General features: G+C 40.7%; 1 protein-coding gene across 4 annotated transcripts in view; it reads right to left on the bottom strand.

The window, feature by feature from the left end:
* Nucleotides 1-16,486, bottom strand: part of CDC14A (cell division cycle 14A) — a 57,871-nt gene extending 41,385 nt beyond the window's left edge. For all 4 annotated transcript variants that reach the window (XM_061461272.1, XM_061461298.1, XM_061461280.1 and 1 more), the window contains exons 1-3: nt 16,068-16,486; nt 14,867-14,957; nt 4,448-4,523 (exon numbers count right to left, since the gene is read on the bottom strand). In XM_061461272.1, the coding sequence (XP_061317256.1) occupies nt 4,448-4,523; nt 14,867-14,957; nt 16,068-16,173 (273 nt within the window). In that variant the 5' untranslated portion in view covers nt 16,174-16,486. The remainder of the gene's footprint in view (nt 1-4,447; nt 4,524-14,866; nt 14,958-16,067) is intronic.
* Between the last annotated feature and the right edge of the window lie 5,119 nt (nt 16,487-21,605).

The raw sequence follows: 21,605 nt of genomic DNA, 5'->3' as shown, positions 1-21,605 counted from the left end.
TACACAGAAATTGGTGACAGGTTTAGAAGATACTATTGTGAACAATTACTAGCTCAACATCTGTTTAGAACCACCAGATTATTTGACAGTCTTTTATTTCATGGATATGGTTTACTACACTTGCATTGGTCAAGCAAGAAATTACTGCAGTGTGTTTAATAAGCCTGGATCAATGCACATACTATGCATATACTATGTATACTTAAGATGCATATATAAAAATCAGAGTGACTAGACGGCTGGCAAACTGTTCACAGAAATGTACGTATTAAAGCATGCACACACAGCCCTGCCTCGGAATCTAAGCTGTCCTCAGGGAGATGCTTGCAATCACTTATAGCTCCATGCGTATACCCAGCAGCTTATTGATGTTAATACAAAAATAAACCAAAACCCTCTGTGATTCAGCAGCAATAAAGTTAGCATACAAGAATCATTAACCCCAGAGTTCATAAACCTGCCAGAACTTTCCCTCTTCTGCCTTTGATCTTCTCTTCTAATATCATTTATCTCAGCAACCTCCCCAATCAGCCCTGCTTCTGAATTTACTGAAGTTGTGAGGCTATACGCTCATGAGAACACACCAGGCTTTTTAAAGTAGTTTTTATGAAAACAGATTTATTTAAACAGAAGAAAAACATATTTCTCAGCAAGCAGAATTCTAAGCAGCAGGAAGATAGCCCAGCCAAGCATTTTCTCGTGCTGTTGACTTGGCTAGTCAAGATCATCTCCATAGCAATCAACAATCAAAACATTACTAACATAGCAAGGTCAGAAAGGTTTTCCGGTAAAACATAACCAGGACTTTACCTCTAACTTTCTCAGCAAATGGGTATCTGAACAAATACTTCAGCTCCTCAGAACAGAACTATTTACTGGCTTTAAAATCAGTCAGCATAAAGTAACAATGATTTCCTTTACAAAGTTGGCCCACCATTAGCACATTTCAAGTGCCATTACGCTTCTCCTACCTGTCCCCCAAGGAAGGAGAGAGGAAGGCAGGGAACTGCCTTCGTGTCTAATTCCTTATCTAGAACAGAAGTAAATACAGCTGAAAGACTTGGAGGGGAAGTTTGTTTTAATGAGATCTTATACACCCACTTCTCCTGTTCCTACTCACAGAAGTTTTAAACTTACTATAAGTCCAAGTCTTTTAACTCCTTTTGAGACCTCACATTCACACAAGAACCATCACATTTTGTGAATACTTCTTTCATGCCATGTTTCTTTTAAAGACTCTTTTTGTATGAAGAAGCACATCCCCAGTCAGGTATATTCCTAATCATGGCAGGAGGCATCAGGCTTAAGTAGTGTGATTGCCTCAGGGTCCCAAAAGCAGCGCAACATGGTAACAGCAACCATGCCACAGCAGAGGCGGGATATCTGCAGTTCCTTTTACATCAGCCAACTCCTGCTATTGGTCACAGGGCATGGTTACCCTTAATGCAAGGGTATGCACGCAGCAGATTGCCCAACAAGCCTCTTTCTCCATGTCATTAGTCCAATTGGCACCTCCCACTTCCACAACACTGGCCACAGGCTGCTTACATGTCCCCCTGGTGCCATGTGAGAACTGCCATACTCTTGTTGCTGTAGTTACTTGTTGCATCAATGCCTTGCTGGCAATAAGTCACAGGTCATGAACTTGTCTTACACAATAGTTCAGCCTTTGGGAATCCTCTCAGTGATAATTGTGAGGGTCAGACATGAGAAGATGAAAGGCAGAAGGGTAGAAACTGTGAATCCATAATAGCTAGGACTACAGTACACATCAGATATGCTCTTTAAACACAGGGATTTGGTCTTTCAAGCCTACTTAACCACTGCAGACAGTAACTAAGTGAGGACAGTCTGGCACATATTTTAACTATTAGAAAAACAAAGCTTACATTAGCAGGTACTGGCCTACCTGAGGGGAATTGTCCATCACCCAGGCTGGAACCTATTCATGCGCAAAGTTTTATACCACTATAGCAGTATTCCAAGCTTTAGCTGTTTCAAGTTCAGGTATTACTTTCAAGTGGTTGCACGATCAGGTTACCCTTCTCTACTATTCTCTAGTAGTTTAAATCGACGCGTTGGGAATTAGCCTCTGGTAAGGCAGCAGCACTAACAGCAGCTCCTCCCAGCTTAAGCTGCAGTTGATGCACATGAGATTTCTCTGCCCTGCTGGTGCATCACATAGCACTGCAGGGGGCTTGCTTTTAAATAAAAATATAAAGCTCACATTAAAATGACATCACAGTCTGCTAAATCAACCCTGCAAATGCCAGAGTTACCACTTCAGCTTCAGTTTGCCTCCCCTGTGTATTTTTTAATCATGATTAGAAGCTACTTGCAACAAATAGCTTGCCTCATTCAGTGCACATGGTGGTCTCTTAACAAGAATGAAGACAGTAGACACACTCCTGTTTAACACTGAATCATCAAGAAACCACAAACAAGCCCCAAGGTATTTATTATTTGTGTGCTTATTTCATGGTTGAAATGCTTGGTATCTAGGATCCAGTCTGAAGATGTTCTAGTTCAACTGCAGAAGTTTAAAGATATGCTTCAGCAGTGTATTCAGACTGTACTGAGGTCCCAAACTGATGCCAGTCTCAGTCTGAATCTGGAAAAAGCAGAACTAATCTCTGCAGTTCTCATATGCATGGCGAAAGTCAGAGTAGGAGGTATATAGAGTAATTGCTTCACAGAGAAAGCATTCTCCACAATCTTTAATAACTCAAAGATAAGGCAAGAAACAGCAGAATTAAGGTTAAAAAAATCCAAACATGGATTCCTAGTGAGTGAGCATCATTGGCCATGTCTTTTAACTGGGACAGTGGCACTGGAAAATAGGCTCATAAGAGAATGTATTTATAAGCTCTATCTAGTGTTAATACAGAAAAGGCAAATCCAACCCTTTCCCAATATGAATGAAGGCATTCCAAATTAAAAATACAAGAGTCTAGTATTTTTTTATTTACACCAAACTTTCTGCATGAAGCAGCCATGTAAATTTTCACTAGGAGCACTTTATTTTTTTTTTGCAGAAAGGTTATAGCAACTCTATACCACCCTTCAAATTGCAAAATGTCCTCTTAAGACCACCTGAGTCGGCATGTCCCTGTGAGTAGTCCATAGCATTAACCAACTTGTGTAATGGTTTCATTGGTGCAGAAAACAGTAGCCCCAAAACATAATTCCACTTTTGAGACAGGAATCCTCTTAGCAGTGGCCAGTGTTATCACATCTGCTGTCCCACTTTTCCCTTCTGTCAGCAACAGGACTAATATATTATAGAATTTAAATCTGTAATATTTAGTGAAGGGTCTCCTTACTATTTGCACACGAGTGGTAATCGGTAGTGCTTCGGAATTAAAACACAATTCCTTTCACGCAGTTGATAAATCTTTTATACATGCTGCATATCATTTTTGCAGGCACTTGGGGACCAGGTTAAATCTCCAGCTATGTGCTCTGTCTGCTGGGTCTGGCTGGGATGGAGTTCAGCTCTCTCAAGAGCAGGCTGCATGATGCTGAGGTTTAGGTTTGTGACTAAAACTGTTGATAACACACCAATGTTTTAGCTGCTGCCAGACGGTGCTCACACAGAATCAAGGCTGCCTGTTTCTCACTGTGCCCCCACAGCAAGTAGTCTAGGATGGGCAAGATGCTGGGAGGGCACATGGCGAGAAGAGCTGGCCCCAACAGACAGGAGGATATTCCATGCCATAGAACATCAGGCTCAGCAGTAAAACTGAGGAGCAGGGGTAGCTCGGAGACTGGCCAGGCACCAGTCTACTGGTGGGAGGTGGTGACTACATTTGCACCAGTTGCTTTGCTCCTCCCTCTGTCCCCATGTCTCCCCACTTCTTATTCCCCTACAACCAACAAGCATGATGTGGAAGTCAATAAAAAAGCTTATACAAATATTTGATAGAGGGATACTTCTATGAGACAGAAAAAGGAACCATTTTTATGTGTAAAAGCACATTTTCAGAACATTTATTAGAAGCAACATTAAATTGAATGAGATTTAAAAGGTTTAACTTTTCCACTGAGTGAGATTTGAGTTTAAATAGTATGATTTCAGGGTCCACGTTTTGTTCTTTTTTATGGCTGTGGGTTTTTTTGCTTGGTTGTTAATCTCTGCTTTTTTCATGCTAGCATATATACAGTTGCAAACCTACAAAACAGCTAGAGTGGTTTGTTACTGTTGCCTTGAAACTGTAGGGTTATGCAAAAAAGGTGAACACAGCCTTCAGTGCCTCATCTGCTAAGCAATGACAACATTCACTTCTAACATTCTTCAGAAGGAAAATAATTCAGAATGAATAACCTTAGAGCTTAGTAGCAACCACCTATATAACGAGCATCTAACAATCACTTACAAACTGGATAACGCATTTCAGTTGTATTGCAAGACACAAATACAGGAACACTAGTTTTAAACAAAGCTTACCTTTAACTTCTTACTTAGCTTACAGCAGTATCTGTATAACATTGCCAAATTTAAAGGTCCAAAATCGCCATAGAAACTGGGAGAAAACAAACAAAAAGATGTGTTATTATACAAAAAAAAAGCTAAGCAAATTTCAACATGCCTGTTGTTAAAGCTGCTAATCAGTAACTTTTGGGAGTAGCCAATACAAAGGGGAAAACAGATAAGCCTTTTATTAATTCATTTAAGAGGCTGATACCAACAATTAATTTGAAAGCATCTGTAGCTTCAGTTGAAGATGCTCCAGTAACTACCTTTCCCATTACATACACAAGCTAACTACAGAATTTTTTCTTTATCCCATGATACCCAGACTGGTTTTGGACAAAACTACAGTGAAGAACTTCAAAACATCATCTACTCCCCTTTAAGCGATGTTGATGCCATCCTATATAAAGTTTCCACAACTGCTTAAGATGAGAATATATCATTAGATACTATGAAGAATAAGCTAAAGACTTCATAGGTGGTAAAACTTAAATAAGTTTTAATCCAGTCTTGATCTGTCTGAAATGGAAGCTTACTTTTTTTATCCCATTCTCCACTATTCCAGTGATTACATATACACTTAACTTTACATGGTTCAGTGTTCCCCTTTGTCCCCTCCAACCTTCTTGTCTCTAGGCAATTATATTCCAGTATAATTTATTCCAATATATTATTTATTTCATGTCTTCTGATTGTTCTTGTTTCTCTCTTCTAGATTCTTAAACCTTGACATTACTTTTGAAACAGCAACCATTGTCCTTAGAATAAGGGCTAATAGCAGTAGTGTGTACAGGAAAGATGTTGTACAATAAAGCTAAATTCCTGGTAGGAATTTACAGTGCTTTTCCAAGCTAACCCTTCATATAGGCACCTTTACAAGTAATAGCAGCCTTTAAGCTATACAGCTTATGACATTTTCTGGAGCTTTTTCTCCTCACCTCCTGTTGTGCAAAACCACTCATAATTTAAGTTGTAAGCTTTCTCAAACAGTTTTTCTTGTTGTGTATAGAAGTCTTTATCTTGATGCTCTATGAAAATTTGTTGATGCATACATTATATATCCCAGTGAGAACAGACTAAGACTGCTTTAATCTGCACTGCCCTTAGTCTTTTGATAAAGGAGAAAGGACACTTCTTGCCTACCAACAAACAAAACAAGCCATCTGAATGTGTTACTTGGGGAATGACAAAGGAAATATGTGACTATGTTCTACAAATTCTAAACTTCGAAGGAGTGAAAACTTCCTGAAATCAGATGACAGAATAGGTGGTAGCACCATTCAAGTTTTCTTCCCCGTACCAGAAAGTTTATTTTCTCAGGAAAATTAATTATGTTCCAGTTAACTAAGGAGAAGACCTTTACTTTGAGGGCAGTCACACATTGGGAAGACACCCCTTAGAGAGGCTGCAGAATCACAAACCAATTGCTCAAGGCTCTGAGCAATACACTCTTGTTGAGCTTGCTTTGAGCCCAGGGTCTGGATTAGAGATCTCCTGTCCAGAGGCACCTTCCAGCTGCAGTCATTCTGCTATTCTAAGTGGTCACAAGTAGAAGTTTCTGATCTTTTAGGTACTTATAACTTTACTAATATACTCCTTCCCACATTCTCACAAACAAAAAAGCTAAACCCAGTGCAAAGAGACAACGGCATTAGCCTGATCACTGTCTAGGATGAATAGGCTGCCTGTCACACCCAATGCTATTTCATTATCATCTGGTTTACAGCAACAGAAGTGTTTCTTAAGGTTCAGTTCAACCCTTCAGTACAGAATATTATAACACAATGCTTAATTACAGAAGTCCATTAGCTGGGTCAAAGACTAAGCTGTCCAGCTATTAGGACTTTATTTGTAGATTGCACAGACATTAACCATCTCACAGGCAAATTGCAGTGGCAGTAAAGCAGGGTTGAACCTTGGGATTCCTCATCTTTTCTTAGATAAGTATGCTATATATAGGCAAAAGTTACCTGTGCAATTTTTAATAGAGATGAAAAGGATGAGATGAAACTCAACTGTCTAAGAAGGACAAGTGTAAGTTACAGCACAGAAGTTAAAGTTGGAGGTCTAACAACACCAGTGATTGTAGATTCTAGAGAAGCCATATAGAAGACATATTAACATCTCTTCCCATTCTGCTGCACTAACACCTTCTCTAAAGCAAAAAACCAGCTCTATCTTGTTCCATTAACTTTATTCTTTCACTTAAATATATGAGGAAAGAGTAAAATTTGGGATTTTAAGGTTATTTTGTGAAAAATACTTTCAAAAGTATTGTGAGAAAGTATGGAATAGGATAGTTACTAAAATAGAGAATACTTTTAGAACTGGTGTAAGCAAAGTAACTCAAAGACAGAACTGAACACACAGTTCACATAAAGCACTGAAGAACTACAACCACGATTTAGGATAGTAAGTTCATTTGCTACAGCTACATCTCCATGAAGTCAGATACTCACTTCTACTTTTCCACATGATTAAACTCAAAGTAAAGTGTAGGAAAAGCGCATGAAAATTAAATTACAAACCAATTTATCCACAACAGACAAATTATATACTATATTGGTGGGGATAAGGATAAAATACATCTGAGTGTATCCATGAAAGAATTTTATTTCTACAAAATAAAGCTCCTCAGATTCTCTCAGCCACCAAGCCAGTATCTTAGGCTGACTTTGTTCATCACTCATTACCATTAAAGTATGCTATGATGGCTCTTAAGGGGGGAAAGGGAGAGGAAGTATCAGTTTTTCTCACCCTGGTACTACCACTGTTTGCCTGTGCTGCAGAAACAAGATGTTTCTTAGAATCCAAACACAATTATAAAGGAAAGGCACTTCTGGTCACACATAAACACTGGCAATTCCCAAGTTATTTATATAACACCATATAGGCACTATAAACCAGCCACTGACTTTATTGATGTTAGAGACAAAGGTTATTTGTTATACGTATAATTTTAACTTTCCTCACTTAATATCCCTAAATTGGAATAAGCTTGAATGTCCTTCTTTTTAATGGGGCTAAGTAAAACAACTGCCTTACAAACCTCCAAATCAAGGAGCTCTCCGAAAGATAATACAAGGCTCTGTACTGAAGTCAGAGAACTCCAAGCTACAAAACCCTTCTTAAACTTATATCCTTAGAACTAAAGTTTCTGACATGTTTCAACTCATTACTTTTAGTATAACAGGCCATTTCTGTACTTGATCTAGAAACACTTAATCCTGACTCACACAGAGGATTTTCTTCTTAAGAACAGGATTTTGACAGAGAGTTAAACATAAATGGAAGCTGGGAAACAGGAGCTGCAGGGAACAGGGAAGAAATGATACACCAAGTCATCATCTGACTACAGAATTTTATCTGGCAAAAGCTGAAGATAAAAAACATAAGCGATTAATCTTAGTGTTTGATAACAATTAAAATACTTTATTTCCAGCTCTTTCAGTTAATAAGACTTTCTTTGTATCTAGATGTTCTAATAAACATTTTAGCCAGTTAAGAGAGGCAATCATTTACCATGGAGGTGGGAACCAGCTATGAGGATCAGAAGGCAAGTATGGTATTAATCTACATTTAATTATATTTTGTTTTCATCAACTACTTAGATGATATCTTAAATTATTCTTCACCTTCATCCCATGGAAACATGTTGTCCTTATGCTTCTCAAGCTAAGAAGTAGCAGAACTCCAGGATATGCGAAGGGATATTTAAATACTTCAAGAATACTATCACAATGCTACCTGGAAGCAGCAGAATGCATTTCTTGTACCTGTGTTTTCCTAGAACTTCTCATCCCTATGGGTTCTTAAAGCATCAGATCCAAGGTATTTGCTGTGTTGTATCATAGGAATGGTCATCCACCTAGAAAGACCAGCTCATAAAGAGCTCACTGGTCTACTCTGTCATGAAAAGAGTAACTATCCATTCTTCCAGGAAAATTAATGGTGAGAGGAATGTAATACACAACTCTCTAGGAGAGCGACTCATCATTGCCAACTGTAGTTCCATTGGTTGCCACGTGAAGGTGCCATGAGTCAGTTCAAGCCTTGGGAACCTCTTTTGAATGTCAAAACCACTTCTTACTAAGCATTTGAATACCACTGACCCTGGTACAGCAGAAGAATGAAATAGCTTTCGTATCTTGAAGTACTGAATGAAGCCTGGTTATGGTCAGTGAATCAATACTACAGCCTGGCAGACTCTGAAATGAATTGCTAACCTCCATTATCATCACAGCCTACCTATGGCCAGGGTAGCAAGTTATCCTGCAAAGACAAATCACACTGCTTAGACTTTACTCCAGAAGCCTGATACCTTTTCCCACAGATGAATACACCAGATCAGTAGTTTTATACTGTCATTCACATATGCTTTTGTGATACAGCAAAGGAATGGATGAAAGGAAAGGAGATTGCTATCTGAAAAGCTATTTCAGGGCTATTTGTGACAGAAGCTCAGGGTTATTGCCACATTGAACGAGGCTGTGCATGCATCCTTACTGAGCTGCAGGCATTTCCAATAGCTTAAATATGGTCCAAAGCCTAATTACCATATTGGGAGGGGGAGGTGCAACAACTAGGACAGATCCACCAAGTCAGTTCTAACAATGTAGTAAATCTTAGGGGGGATATTACTTGCATGGCAGCTTAGCCAGTTATTGGCTTAGTAACTTGAAAAGAGGCACAGTTTAACAATTGCAATCATTTTCTAGAGTACTGGTACAACTACTCCTTTAAGTAGGAAGCATGCCTTCTTGGGAACTAGCAACCATATAAAGTCATTTTTCTGCCAAAACAGGAGCATCCCAAGCTTGCAAGTGATCAAACCAAAAGATTAATCACAACAACCCCAGGAACTAGTAGAAACGCAGTTTCCTAACTGCAAAACTACACTAATTTTGTAACATTTTACAAAGATCCAGAAATTAGGAAAAAAAACAACATTTTCCACTTGCTTTTCTCTGCCCCTTACCTGGGCTGGGTTGAACAACATTTGGGTCACTGCACTGTGAAGGCCCTTGCTGTATGCACTCTAACTAGCCATTAAGCCACAAGAATCAGCTACTGCAGAAGCACCCAACTGGCTGCTCCAGATAAATGCTTCAAATCATAAGCTGAACACGTGTCCATCCACTAAAACTTCCGGATGAAAGCCAAGAGGATCACCCCGCACACTCACTACAACCTAACTGCCAGTCAGGAAACCTTGGCTACTCCATCTTCTTCCTCCAACTCCCGTTTCCTAGAGTGTGTTTCTCCTTCCTGCTTCTCAAGTGCATGAAGAAAAGTGGGATGCCCACTGGAGTGTCTCCCTGCTCTAGCCCCACCAATTACAGTAACACATGAATTGATAGGAGCTTTCTTATCTGGACTGAGACATGATCCCTAACGCTTAATACTACTTAGGGATTGCACACTTCTGAATAGACAAAGGGTGATACAGCAAGTCTAAGGCTAGAAATGATACATCACCTTACTGCTTTCACCTGAAGGCAAGAATAACGTAGAGGCTCTGGACTACCTAAAACACCGGCTACTCCATTTCCCCTTGAATGTTTCAAATCCTTAAGATTACAACTCTTCAACAAGAACACAAATCCAAATTATAGATAAATAGCTATTCCAGATATACGCATTTTTGATACAATGCTCCTTGATGTCAGGAACAAACTGTCAGTGAAGAGGCTCTCCCATAAAGTTTCTCATAAGGGGTTTCCTATATCAAGCTATGCTCCCACCCAGTATAAAACTGGAGCCTAGAAAACAGATTTTCTTTTTTTTTTAATCCTGCTGTCCTTCTACTGCAAAGAGAAAAATTCCTCAATACTTTGTGTGACTGCTTTTTTTTTTTTCCCCATACAAAGAAGTGAAAACAGATATGGTAAAGCAATCTGTGGATACAGAACTTATGGAACTATCAGATTTAAGACAATACCATAGGTGTTAAAGGATAGTAGTTTTCAATTTTCAAGCATAAAATTATGTCAGTAGTTCATGTCTGGAGGAAAAAGGAATTACATTCTCACTTCTTAGATCTTCCGAATTTCTTGTTTGCAGTGAACTTAAAATCTCTTGTTTTACAATGGAAAGCAAAATAAAGCCACAGTACTATTCTTAACATTCATATGTAAAAGTTAGACATACAAAAGCTGGTATCAGCAGGTTTTCCTGCTCTGTTTTGACATTTACATAGATAGAAGTTATAATTTGGAAAATCTCCTTTTTTTTGTGGACTTTAAGTTATTAACTTATCTTGTTCAACAGTCACATCCAAAAAGCTACTGATGTGGACAAGGAACTCCCTGTTCTCTGTGTGAAGTGATAGCTGCTTGTTGTAACAAGGCTAAGTTCAAGTTTTCTTTTTCCTTTCAAATGATATAAGCCACAGAACAATGGAGAAGTTCAGGTTTTGTATGCAAGTACTGTTACTGGATAGCCACAGAAAAGCAGCATTTAGCCAAAGTAAAAACAAACAAGTTAACCCCTACTCTTCTCATAGGAGGGAAACTGCTTCTTTGCATATACACACACAGCAAAGGAAACAGGCCCTACAAATCAAAGTCCAAACAGTGCTCATTTAATAGTGCTGTAGCTAAGCATTTAAGGGTTTTACTCTACTGCTCCTTGAACTGAAAGCAGCAGCTAACATTAAGACTACTGTGGAACAGACAAGTAACATACTATGACTTGAATGAAAGCGCTAGTGTAAAACAGGATGTACAGAGAACATAGCATTAATTTTACAGCTGCTCACATGTCAGACTAGATCTGCAAAAGCTGTTTACACAAGAGATCCAAAGTCAGAACAAGTGATTGAAAACAGTAGAATTTATGAAAACTGCCATTATAATTTATCAGTAAGAGACTCCTGTTTCTCATCATCTAAATTTAATTTTGTTTGAGAAAACTACTCAACAACAAAAAGGACATAAAAGGTTGCTTTGACAAAAACATGAAAGCTGAGTTAACCAGTCAAGTGTGGTATGCTCAACCCAGACCTGTTTACTGAAAGGTGAAACATGAAAGAAGCTATTCTTAGAGAATAAAAAGCTGCTTACTAGTGCCTAACTCATTAATTGAGGTCTTGCCAAGGCAAGGCTTGTCTATTTGCCAACTGACAGCCTTCATCAGGCTGGATTATTTCGCACTAACTTCATTTTCCCAAAATATTATTTTACCTGCACTGCATTACCCTGAAAGACTGTATTCCCTTACAGTCCCTTTCTCAGGAGGGACCTCAGAGTCTCAGAAAGAAACTGACAAAATCTTACAGAAACAGAACAATCAAGAAAAAGAGAATTCAGAATTGGATAGATTCATTCAGGTTTCTTGTTCCCTCAACCAAGGAATTTACATACCATCAACTGAGGAATTTACATACCATTTCCCTAGCATAATAGGTTCAAGGTTAAATTGCAGTACATTTAACTATGACAGTGACAGTTCTAGTAGTGAGTTCCTAGTCACCCAGCATTTGAGATGTTCTTAAAAGCATTTAAGCCTATCTTTATTATTTTTAAAAGTGTGAATGTTTAACTGAGACAGTTACGAATTCATGAGAACAGCTGACAACTGCAAGTGAAACTGAAGGCTAAAGTGCTCCAGCTTTTACGTAACCACACCTTGTGTACAACTTGGTGCTAAACCACGTGACAAACTGCAAGAGCACGTCAGCATTTATCAGACCAAAGCTTCGACCCAGCACAACAGCTGCTTTGTTTAATAAATGGGGTATACTATTAATGTACACTATGACTTCCTGATGCCTCTTCAAGAGTGAGGAAAACAAGGGAAGCAAGGCAGTGAGATTCTAAGTACTATGTGAGCCAGTAACACACTCTCTGTAATCTGACAACCCTGAACCTATGGTTTTCAAGATCACATATCACTGAAGTGAAGGCAAACAGACACCTCAGTAAAGTCAGCTAAATAACTTCCTCTAGCACTTCATACTTAGGAGTTATCGCTAAAGTTAACAGAGTAACAGCCCAAAGCTGTTTACTTCCATGCACAATGAAGTATTTTTGTCTTGTCACTTGAAGGATGTATATCTAAATAAATAAACAGTTGTATTAACAAAATTAGTTGTGTGCCTCACAGGCACTTAGGATTGTGTCCCTGAGTAGACATCTCCTCCTCCTTGTAACAATCTGAAAAACTCATTTGATTAAAAAGCAGAAGTGCTCATGAAATTCTGACAGGCAAGAATGAAGGCTCTGGAAACCACTGTTCTGAGATATAGCACTTCAGAACTCACTTCCAAGTAGTTACTTTGCTATCACGCTGCAAGTATTTCTGATCACTGTGAGAAAGAAGGCTGCATTTCTGAGGGAATGAGCAGCACATCTGATCTGGTGTATCAAAGTTACACTCCACCACTACTTACAGACAGCCCCTGATGTCAGGCCCCTCACTTGCTGTACAGCCTGTGAAACCTAACAGGCTGACATCAAAAACAGGAGAACTGGCATGGTTTTACTACCAAATACTGCAAACACTGATAGTGATGGGTGCTGAAATACAAATACCAGGGGAAAGTTTAGCAGTGTTACATAACGGAGTTAGGTTATTACAGAAAACTCACCTAGTAACCGGCACTTAATTTGTACCTCATGTTTTAGAATTCTGAGAGCATAAAAGGGAGTGTACTACTATGGTATCAGACAGAGGATGATGCCTTGAAAAAAGGCCAGTTAGATTAGGACCTACCCATTCAGAAAACACATTGCAAGTTACATATCCAAAATCTTTAGGTGTGCCCTAAAAGATAAAGGAAACCTTACTTCCTCCCATTACCTCGTAATTCTACCTGGTGTCTAATTAGACCTTGGTATGTGGTTAACAGGTAATTGGGTTAAGGAGTATACTTACTGAATTTCCTTTTCACATCTTCCCTCTCCCTCCCCCCAAATTTCTCAGCTGTTTTTGTTTTAAATATGATAGTGTCCTCATACAAAATACCCCAGCTACAGTCCTTGGTTCGTACAATCATCTGTAACAAACAGTGCAGAACTGCTCCACCTTCCCACCCCCAAGATCAAATTGCACACAAGATTCATTCACCCTTACTTGAAGCATATTAAGAATTAGAAACAATACTCCTCAGGTCAAGCATAACACAGAAGTCTTAGAGATACGAGATCCAATTTTACTTTCATTAAAGAAAGTGGAACATATTAATGTAATGCAAATTGCTCAGGGCCTTCCCAGTTGAATTCTGCTTTTCTGCTTTTGATATCAGGTCAGTCTTGCCTCAGGGTACTCCTGAGGTCCCTTCCAATGTGAGTAAGTTAATGATCATTACAGAACCTACTCCCAACCAAAGCAGGTAATTACAAAAGTCAACTTTGGGAGTGAATCATTGGGAGCTTCACTAGAAGACACAAAACTTAAGATAATGAAGACTCAAAACATGTGTAGATAGGAAGACCTAAAACTGCAAGCTGTGCATAGAAAGCAAGCTAGAAACAATGTAAGACTAGTTTACAGCTTCACAGAAGCAGCATTGAAGCCACTGGAGAAGGGAAGGAAGAATGGTTGATGCTCACAAGTTCTTCAACTCATATGGACAGTTCTATTTAAAATAAGACCACATTTTTTGTTTCAATTCTGGAGCAAACCCCTTGTCAAGTGGCTAGATACACAATCACATGTGAAACAGATGATCTGGGAACACAGCGTAGAGCAGCCACTATTTAACCACAGCAATTACTTTGTTTAGTGTATTTTATGTCCTTTAACAGTGTTCAAACTATAGCCAATTTAACTTTTGGCCTTCTGTGTGCTTTCATCATCTTCTAAACACATGAAGCTTTTACTTCAGGGAAATACTTTCTCTACTGTTCTACAAAAGCCAACAGGAAGTATCATATCAAAAACTTCTACAAACTTCTACAAACTTCTAAATAAAAGTTGCAGATTTCTTCAAATGCACATTTAAGTTTTGCATTCTTATGATACTGTATAAAAGACAAACATCTCATACTCTCTACACAGGAAAACGCACACAAAACAAACTATTGTTTCATCCATTCACACCAAACAACAGTCTTCTATTTAAGACACCATTTAATAAAACATAATTAGTCTTAAGAGATCTCCCCCACCTTATAAACAAATCTTACAAAGCTTAGAGATCCTTCCCCTAGGCCCAACCACATTTAAGCCATTTAACTGGCCTTGTAGCTGGTTTTGTGTTTTTTAACATAATAATCTTGTTAAACTAGTCTCAGCTAGTGTCTAAACATATTCAGGATAACTTCATACTCATGCTATGTGCAAGTAGCCAAGTGGGGCAAGAACATTCTATAGAGCACTCAAGTGTTCTGAGAAGAATCTCAAGTGATCACTTGGAACAGGCAAAACACAACAGATCACAACACTTACTTTTCATAGACCAGTTCCTCATCGGTACAGAAGTAGTGGGTATTTGCGGTACTTTTTGGTTTATTCCTCAAAGTAGCAAAGTACAGCCGATCTGAAAAAGACAAGGGCAGCGTCACAGGGTAGACCAAGCAGCTCAGCACTTCTCCACTGCACCCCGCAGCCCTGTCCTGCCCCACCACGCAACAGGCAGAGCTGAGCCATTTCTTGGCCCAGGCATCCAGGAAGAAACCAGCATCGTGGCCTGTATCAGCACCAGTGTGGCAGCAACGCCAGGGCAGGGACTGTGCCCCTGCACTGGGCACTGGTGAGGCTGCACATCAAATCCTGTGTTCAGCTCTGGGCCCCTCACTACAAGACAGACATTGAGGTGCTGGAGCAGGGCCAGAGAAGGGCAAAGGAGCTGGTGCAGGGCCTGCAGCACAAGTGTGATGGGGAATGGCTGAGAGACCTGGGGGGGCTCAGTCTGGAGAAGGCTCAGGGGGGACCTGATCGCTCCCTACAACTGCCTGACAGGAGGATGGAGCCAGGAGGGGCTGGGCTCTGCTCCCAAGGAACAAGGGATGGCACAAGAGGAAACGGCTTCAAGCTGCACCAGGGCAGGTTTAGATGGAGCTGAGGAACAATTCCTTCCCCAGAGGGTGCTCAGGCGTTGGAACAGGCTGCCCAGGGCAGTGCTGGAGTCACCGTCCCTGCAAGTGTTCACACACCGTGGAGACGAGGCCTCAGTGCCATGGGTTAGTGGTGGCCTTGGCAGTGCTGGGAAACAGTTGAACTGGATGGGCTTAAAGGGTTTTTCCAACCTCGTGAACTCCATGATCTTTTTTCTCCTGCGAAGAGCGGCGGCGGGGGTGCGAGCACCCGCTCAGCCCGGCCGGACACCCCTCGGTGCAGAAAGGCTGAGATTTCTGATCCACAACACAACCACACATCGCAACAGGTGCCGGCCCCGCTTCTCACCGGAAAAGACAGCAGGAAGGAACCGCTTAGGCGTGCCCCGCGGCGGCCGTGGGGCCGGCAGCTCACGAAAACCGCAAGGCGAAAGGGGCCGAAGCCGACCCGGGCACGCAGCAAAAGCGCAGGGAGCTAGGAGAGAGATGCGGGGAAGGGGAAAAAAGCCAGCGAGCCTCCTTCCCGAGGGAAGCTCCGGCGAGCGGCACCCCCGCGGGCAGGGGACGGGGAGAGCTCCCCGGCCCGTTCTCACCTTTCATGAACTCCGAGGCTCCCCCAAGTACTTCAGAGGCGGCTGCCGCCGGCTCCATCTTAAACAGGGCGCGGAGCAGCGAGGCGCGGGGAGGCTCCGAACTCATGGCGGGGCCGGGACGCGCTCTCTGGGAAGCGACCCAATGCCCGGAGGGGCCGCCCCCTTGCCGGGGGCCACGCCGCGGGAAGCGCCGCTGCCGCAGCCCGCATAGGAGCAAGAGCAGAGACGAGCACTAGCTCCGGGACACGGCTAGCGGCCGCGGAGACTTCAACTCCGCCCCGCCCGCGGCGCGGAAACGCCCCCGGATAAAGAGGCAGCAGGCGGTTACCAGGCGACCGGCGGCGCGCTAGCAACCTCGCTACGAGCCTTTGTCTCGCCCGGCCCGAGGCCGAGCCGCGCCAGTGACCAGCCCTCCTCCTTCTCCGTCCCGCCCTCGCTCCTTCGCTCTCCGCGTCCGCCCGGCCGCCACGCCCTCCACCTCACAGAACCTCACCGCCCGGCGAGGCTCCGCCCTCCGCCCTAGCGCTGCGCTCACTCGCACTTCCCGGGGCACCGGGACCCTCTGCGCGACCCCGCAGCCCGAGGCAAACGCCCTGCAGAGGCAGAAGTACAGCTCGCAGGGCCTGAGGCGGGGGTAGCACCTCCGGGAAGGGGCGGCGGGGGCAGCGCTAGTACGTTTCCCTCTCTGGGACACTTGTATGCGCTGGGGCCGGGCCCGGCCCGGCCCGGCCCGGCAGGGTGTGCACCACCTTTTCGGTGGATTGACAAGGTGACTCGCCAATCAAAAGCCGCCTTCCTATCTCTCCAACCAATGAGAGAGCGGTGCCTGGTGACGTGCCCTCGAGCGGGGTTCTCCTCAGCCGAGTTCTGGAGCCTCCTAGCCATAGGCAGCCAGTCACTTGGCGGCCGCTGGGCAAGGGAGAGCTTCTTAAAGCGTTTCAAAGACACTGGTTAAACTACACAAAACTACTTTCCCTTTTCTTCTTCTTCTTTGTTTTTTTTTTTTTGTCCCTTAAAGATTGATTTTCTGGTGGTTCATTTGCAAAAGCTGAATTAGTTTGTAGTCTGCGATTAACTTTCTGCCAAACAAACAGGAGTGTTGAAAATGTTAGAAATGCCTTTTTTCTACCAACTTCCTTTTTCGAAAGAATTGCCGAGTGCCAAGCAGGGCAGGCTGTCCATCTCATTGTTACAACTAACCAAACCAAACAAAAACCATCCTTGAAACACCTTAAAAAACATGCAATGCAAAGTAACATGCAGCCCTGAGGTTCATGTTATTATCACCATGTTTTCCAAACACTGTAAATAAGCTCCCATAATTACCAGTTCATATAATTGATTCTAAGTTGTTTGTAGATGAGGCTAAATGCAAGTGCCATAAGCAATGGATGCTCTTTAAGGCCTTATAAATACACTGAAGTACTACAGAAAATACTTCTCATGCAGTTGTAGTTGCTTATTTATTTTCTGTGTTTGTTCCAATAATGTGTACCTGTGTTCTCAAATGGCTCTTTTTTGCCCCCGTTTTTCATAACTCCAGAACTAGTATTCCTAAGTATGCCTGTTTGGGCCTGGTCCTGCGAATTTACGTAAGAAACATTTTTCTCAGAAGTTAAGTACTATTCCATACAAGATGCTTGCAAGACTAAGAGCACAGTCTTCTGTACCAGGAGATTAAATAAAGGTTGTTGGGGGCTATTTGCTCTTTATGGAAATCGATGTGCTTATCTTTTCCTGGATTGCTTGAGATTGCTTACATTTATAGCTAACCCTTAATTAAATATTTAAATTTTATTTGTAAGCAATTTTCTAAGGGGTAACATATCCTCAGTAAGAAAAGAGGTATCAATGTATTTTCTCCAGAACCATTGTTTTTAACAGCCTTTTTTTACTCAAACTTTCACTACAGTTCAATGTAACACACATTTCTAAGTCTGTGCTGCACTCTGCTGCAGGGGTGTTTGAATGAGTATACTCAAATTAGCTTTAACAAAGCTATCTTGGGCAACAGAAGCAAAGATGGAGCAGTGTAGCAGGCTAGCTATCCAGGATCCAGAATCCCTAGATACCTAGTTTGTGTTAAAGCCTATTATTTGTAAGTCCCTCTAGCTAGGCTAGTAAATCTAGGAGGCAAAGGTGTCTAGAAACTGAACCCCACTGTCAAATGTTATTTGTATACCACTTATATACCTTTTGTAAAAATTACAAGTATTGGTTTCGTTACATAGCAGTTCTTGTGTGGCACTTAGCTGGAACCTTTGTAAGCATAAAAAGTACTTAAAATAATCTTTCTCCCCTGTAAAAATATGCACAAAATAACCTCCATGTTTTTTCAGTTCCAGGGTTATATCTCATAGCTTTTAGTATGATTATCTAATGCAGCTCACCTTGCAAAATGCTAGCTTTAGGAATGTTCTCACCTCATATAGTTTTGTTGATTTTAATAAATTTCAATTACTATTTTTAACATTTAATGGTACCAAATACCAAGGCTACAGTGACATCTTGTGGCGTTTTTTAAGCTGCATTTAAAGAAGTAATTTTCTTGTAGTCCTGTTGCATCATTTTAAGACTATATCCTGAAGTTTTCAACAAGAATTTTTTAAATATCTTTTAGATGCCATTTTTAAAGGCCTGTGTTCCTAAACATTAATTTCTATAGAACATTCAGAGGTGGTGATGAACCTGTTTAGACTGTAAAACACTTCCAAATGACATCTAATCTCTCAGAAGAAATCATCACATACATATTATTTTGTTAAAAGTATAAATCCTCAGTAATATATTTTATTAACGAATCCTAAGGAATTTTGGTAGCCATCAAGGTATAAAAAGTTGTCAGCCTTTAAAAAATAAACAAAACCCTTTTGGTTCCTAAGCACAATGAATCCAGAGATGAAATCATATCTTCAAATTTTCTTTTGCTATCTAGGTCTAACTAACTGCTTAAAGCTGTGGTTTTTGGTGGCTTTTCTCCCTCAGTTTATTTTCTCATTAATTTAGGCCTTACCAAAATTAAGAGAATGTAAATGCCAATAAGTACATGTTTTTTTAAAAAATGAAATCTTGGTGCTGCTCATCTGTATGCAAACTGTGAGCTTACTTTAGACATCTAACACTGAAACCAATCTGGTTTACATATTTTATTTGACAATGGTACAAATTAAATTTAACAGTATAACAAAATCTTGTTCTATTAATTCACTGATACAGAAAAACAAAAAGTAATCCCACCTTGTCGCTGAACCCAGGATACAACCCAAACCAACTCCTCCCCAGCAAAGAAGCCAATAGTGAGACTTGGCTGAGCTGCCAGTTCATTTCACTCTTTTTAAAAGTAAGGTAAACAACACCTGTGAGCCTTAACAATTCTAGTTGATACTGCAAAGAACAGAGATTACACATCAGTGAGTAAATGAAACGCAGTAAACTGCCATGAGGAAAGCTGCATTTCTGGAAAGATTGCAGACCTGCTTGATTACTACTTATCACTACAGCACAGTAATTAAAATCTACTTTTCACTATTAAAGTAAAATTAAGCAGACTTTACACTGTCATGTTAAGATTTTGCCCTTTAAATCTTACAAAAGTACTAGGAAGACTTCACTGAACAGAAACAAAATCCTTTAACACTGATAGAAGGTGGCAAAAGAATTCTCCATTCCCCCAAAGACTTACATCCAGAATCAGCCCAGCTGTAAAGAATTTGTCACATTTTTCAACCACTTTTTGTCAGCTAACATTACAAAAACTGAAAAAATGATACACCCATTTTGTGCAGATGCTATTTGCGTACTTGGTATTAGGTGTTAATGATTGCCCATAGATACCTTTGAACTGGTATTAAGAATCAATTAAAAGCTGATGCAAATGAAACTATATCTACTTTGGATGCCAGATTTGATTCTTTTCTGTGATCCAAGAAAATCTATTTTCTTTCCTCCATACCACAAAAATAAGTGTAACTTCAATGGAAAAGGTCTGTCCAATCTTTGTCAACACACTGGTTGCAGAACTACAGCATCCCAATCTAACAAAAGCTGTTAATAATAGCTCTGTTTCTTCCTATAGATGAGGCCAGGGAAATCAGAGACTCGTAACAGTCCAGCCCTGTCAGATACTTTAAAAGATTTTTATTTTTTTTTTAATAATGCTTTACTCATTCATTGCACATTGTAATTGTTGCCATAGCCACAAAACCAGAGATGAAAGCAACCAAAAAGTAAGTAAATACTCATGTGGATGCCAGAGAGGGACTGTTCATCAGGGACTGTAGCAACAGGACAAGGGATGATGGGTTAAAACTGGAACAGGGGAAGTTCAGGTTAGATCTAAGGCAGAAGCTCTTCCCTGTGAGGGCAGTGAGGCGCTGGCAGAGGGTCCCCAGAGAAGCTGTGGCTGCCCCATCCCTGGCAGTGTTCAAGGCCAGGTTGGACACAGGGGCTTGGAGCAACCTGCTCTAGTGTGAGGTGTCCCTGCCCATGGCAGGGGGGGTGGAACTGGATGAGCTTTAAGGTCTCTTCCAGCCAAAACCAGTCTGGGATTCTATGATTCTATGAAAGAGTAGCTAAAAAAACAGCAGACAAGTAATACAAAAAAAGGTGCACTGTCATATATGTAGAACAGCCTGCTCTTATTAGCAATGGTAAATAAGACATATTTTAAGAGTGAGGTTTTTCTTGGGCATATTTTTGTAACAATGTACATGCAAAATATAAAAATAAAACTAAGACTAAAGAATTAACATGTAATATCCCCTCAATTTCTTCTGGCTGTTTATAAAAGTTTCATATTTTATGGATTCATGTTTCTTGCATTTCTAGCTGCTAGGTTTTACCTTTCAGCTGCTTGTAGTGTTTCAGCAACTTTAGGCAAATTAATAATGGGGAAAAAAGCCGCATCAGAAAATATTTTCCACTATCTCAGCAGTAGTAGATGCTGTAAGCAACCATTTTAGGACTATCTGAGATTAAGGTGAGGTACTCTTCTCCGGCTAGCAGCTTCAGGAACATCTCAGAATACAGAATAGTTTATATATACAAACTTCATAGGTTTTTTTTACAGGAGTCTAGAAGCCTGGCCAACAGTTTACTGTAGCCCTTCTACAGTTTCACTGGGAAGCAGGAGGAGAAGGGGGAAGTCAAGGAAGTATCTCAAGATGTAACTATAAAAAATATGCCTAGACCTCATTTAACTAGATTAACATTGAAATAAAAATCTAAACATAAGCACTGCAAGTGTAGGAGTGCATTTTTCTCTGCATGTTTCTGAAGAACTGGCCTAATTAATTGTAATAGCTTTTCAAGTTTTAATGAAATGAGATGATTTTATCACAGCTAAACATTAGTATATATTAAGTTTTCTCAAAATTTACGTTGGAAAATTAGTAAGAAAGGAAAAAAAAAACTAAGAAGCCATGTGGAAAAAGTTGAGAAGCTACAAATAAGGATGGCCAAGATGCAGTAATCAGACCTTCTCCTCTCCTTGAACTCAGTACAATTCACTGAGTATTGTTTAACTTTTAACCCCTTAAA

This window comes from Pezoporus flaviventris, unplaced genomic scaffold (assembly GCF_033815535.1).
Source record: "Pezoporus flaviventris isolate CSIRO_AGI_PZ_B2104156 unplaced genomic scaffold, CSIRO_AGI_Pfla_v1 ptg000001l, whole genome shotgun sequence".
Lineage (NCBI taxonomy): Eukaryota > Metazoa > Chordata > Aves > Psittaciformes > Psittacidae > Pezoporus > Pezoporus flaviventris.
The sequence above is the reverse complement of the archived record's forward strand: the minus strand, read 5'-3'. Positions and strand labels throughout refer to the sequence as shown.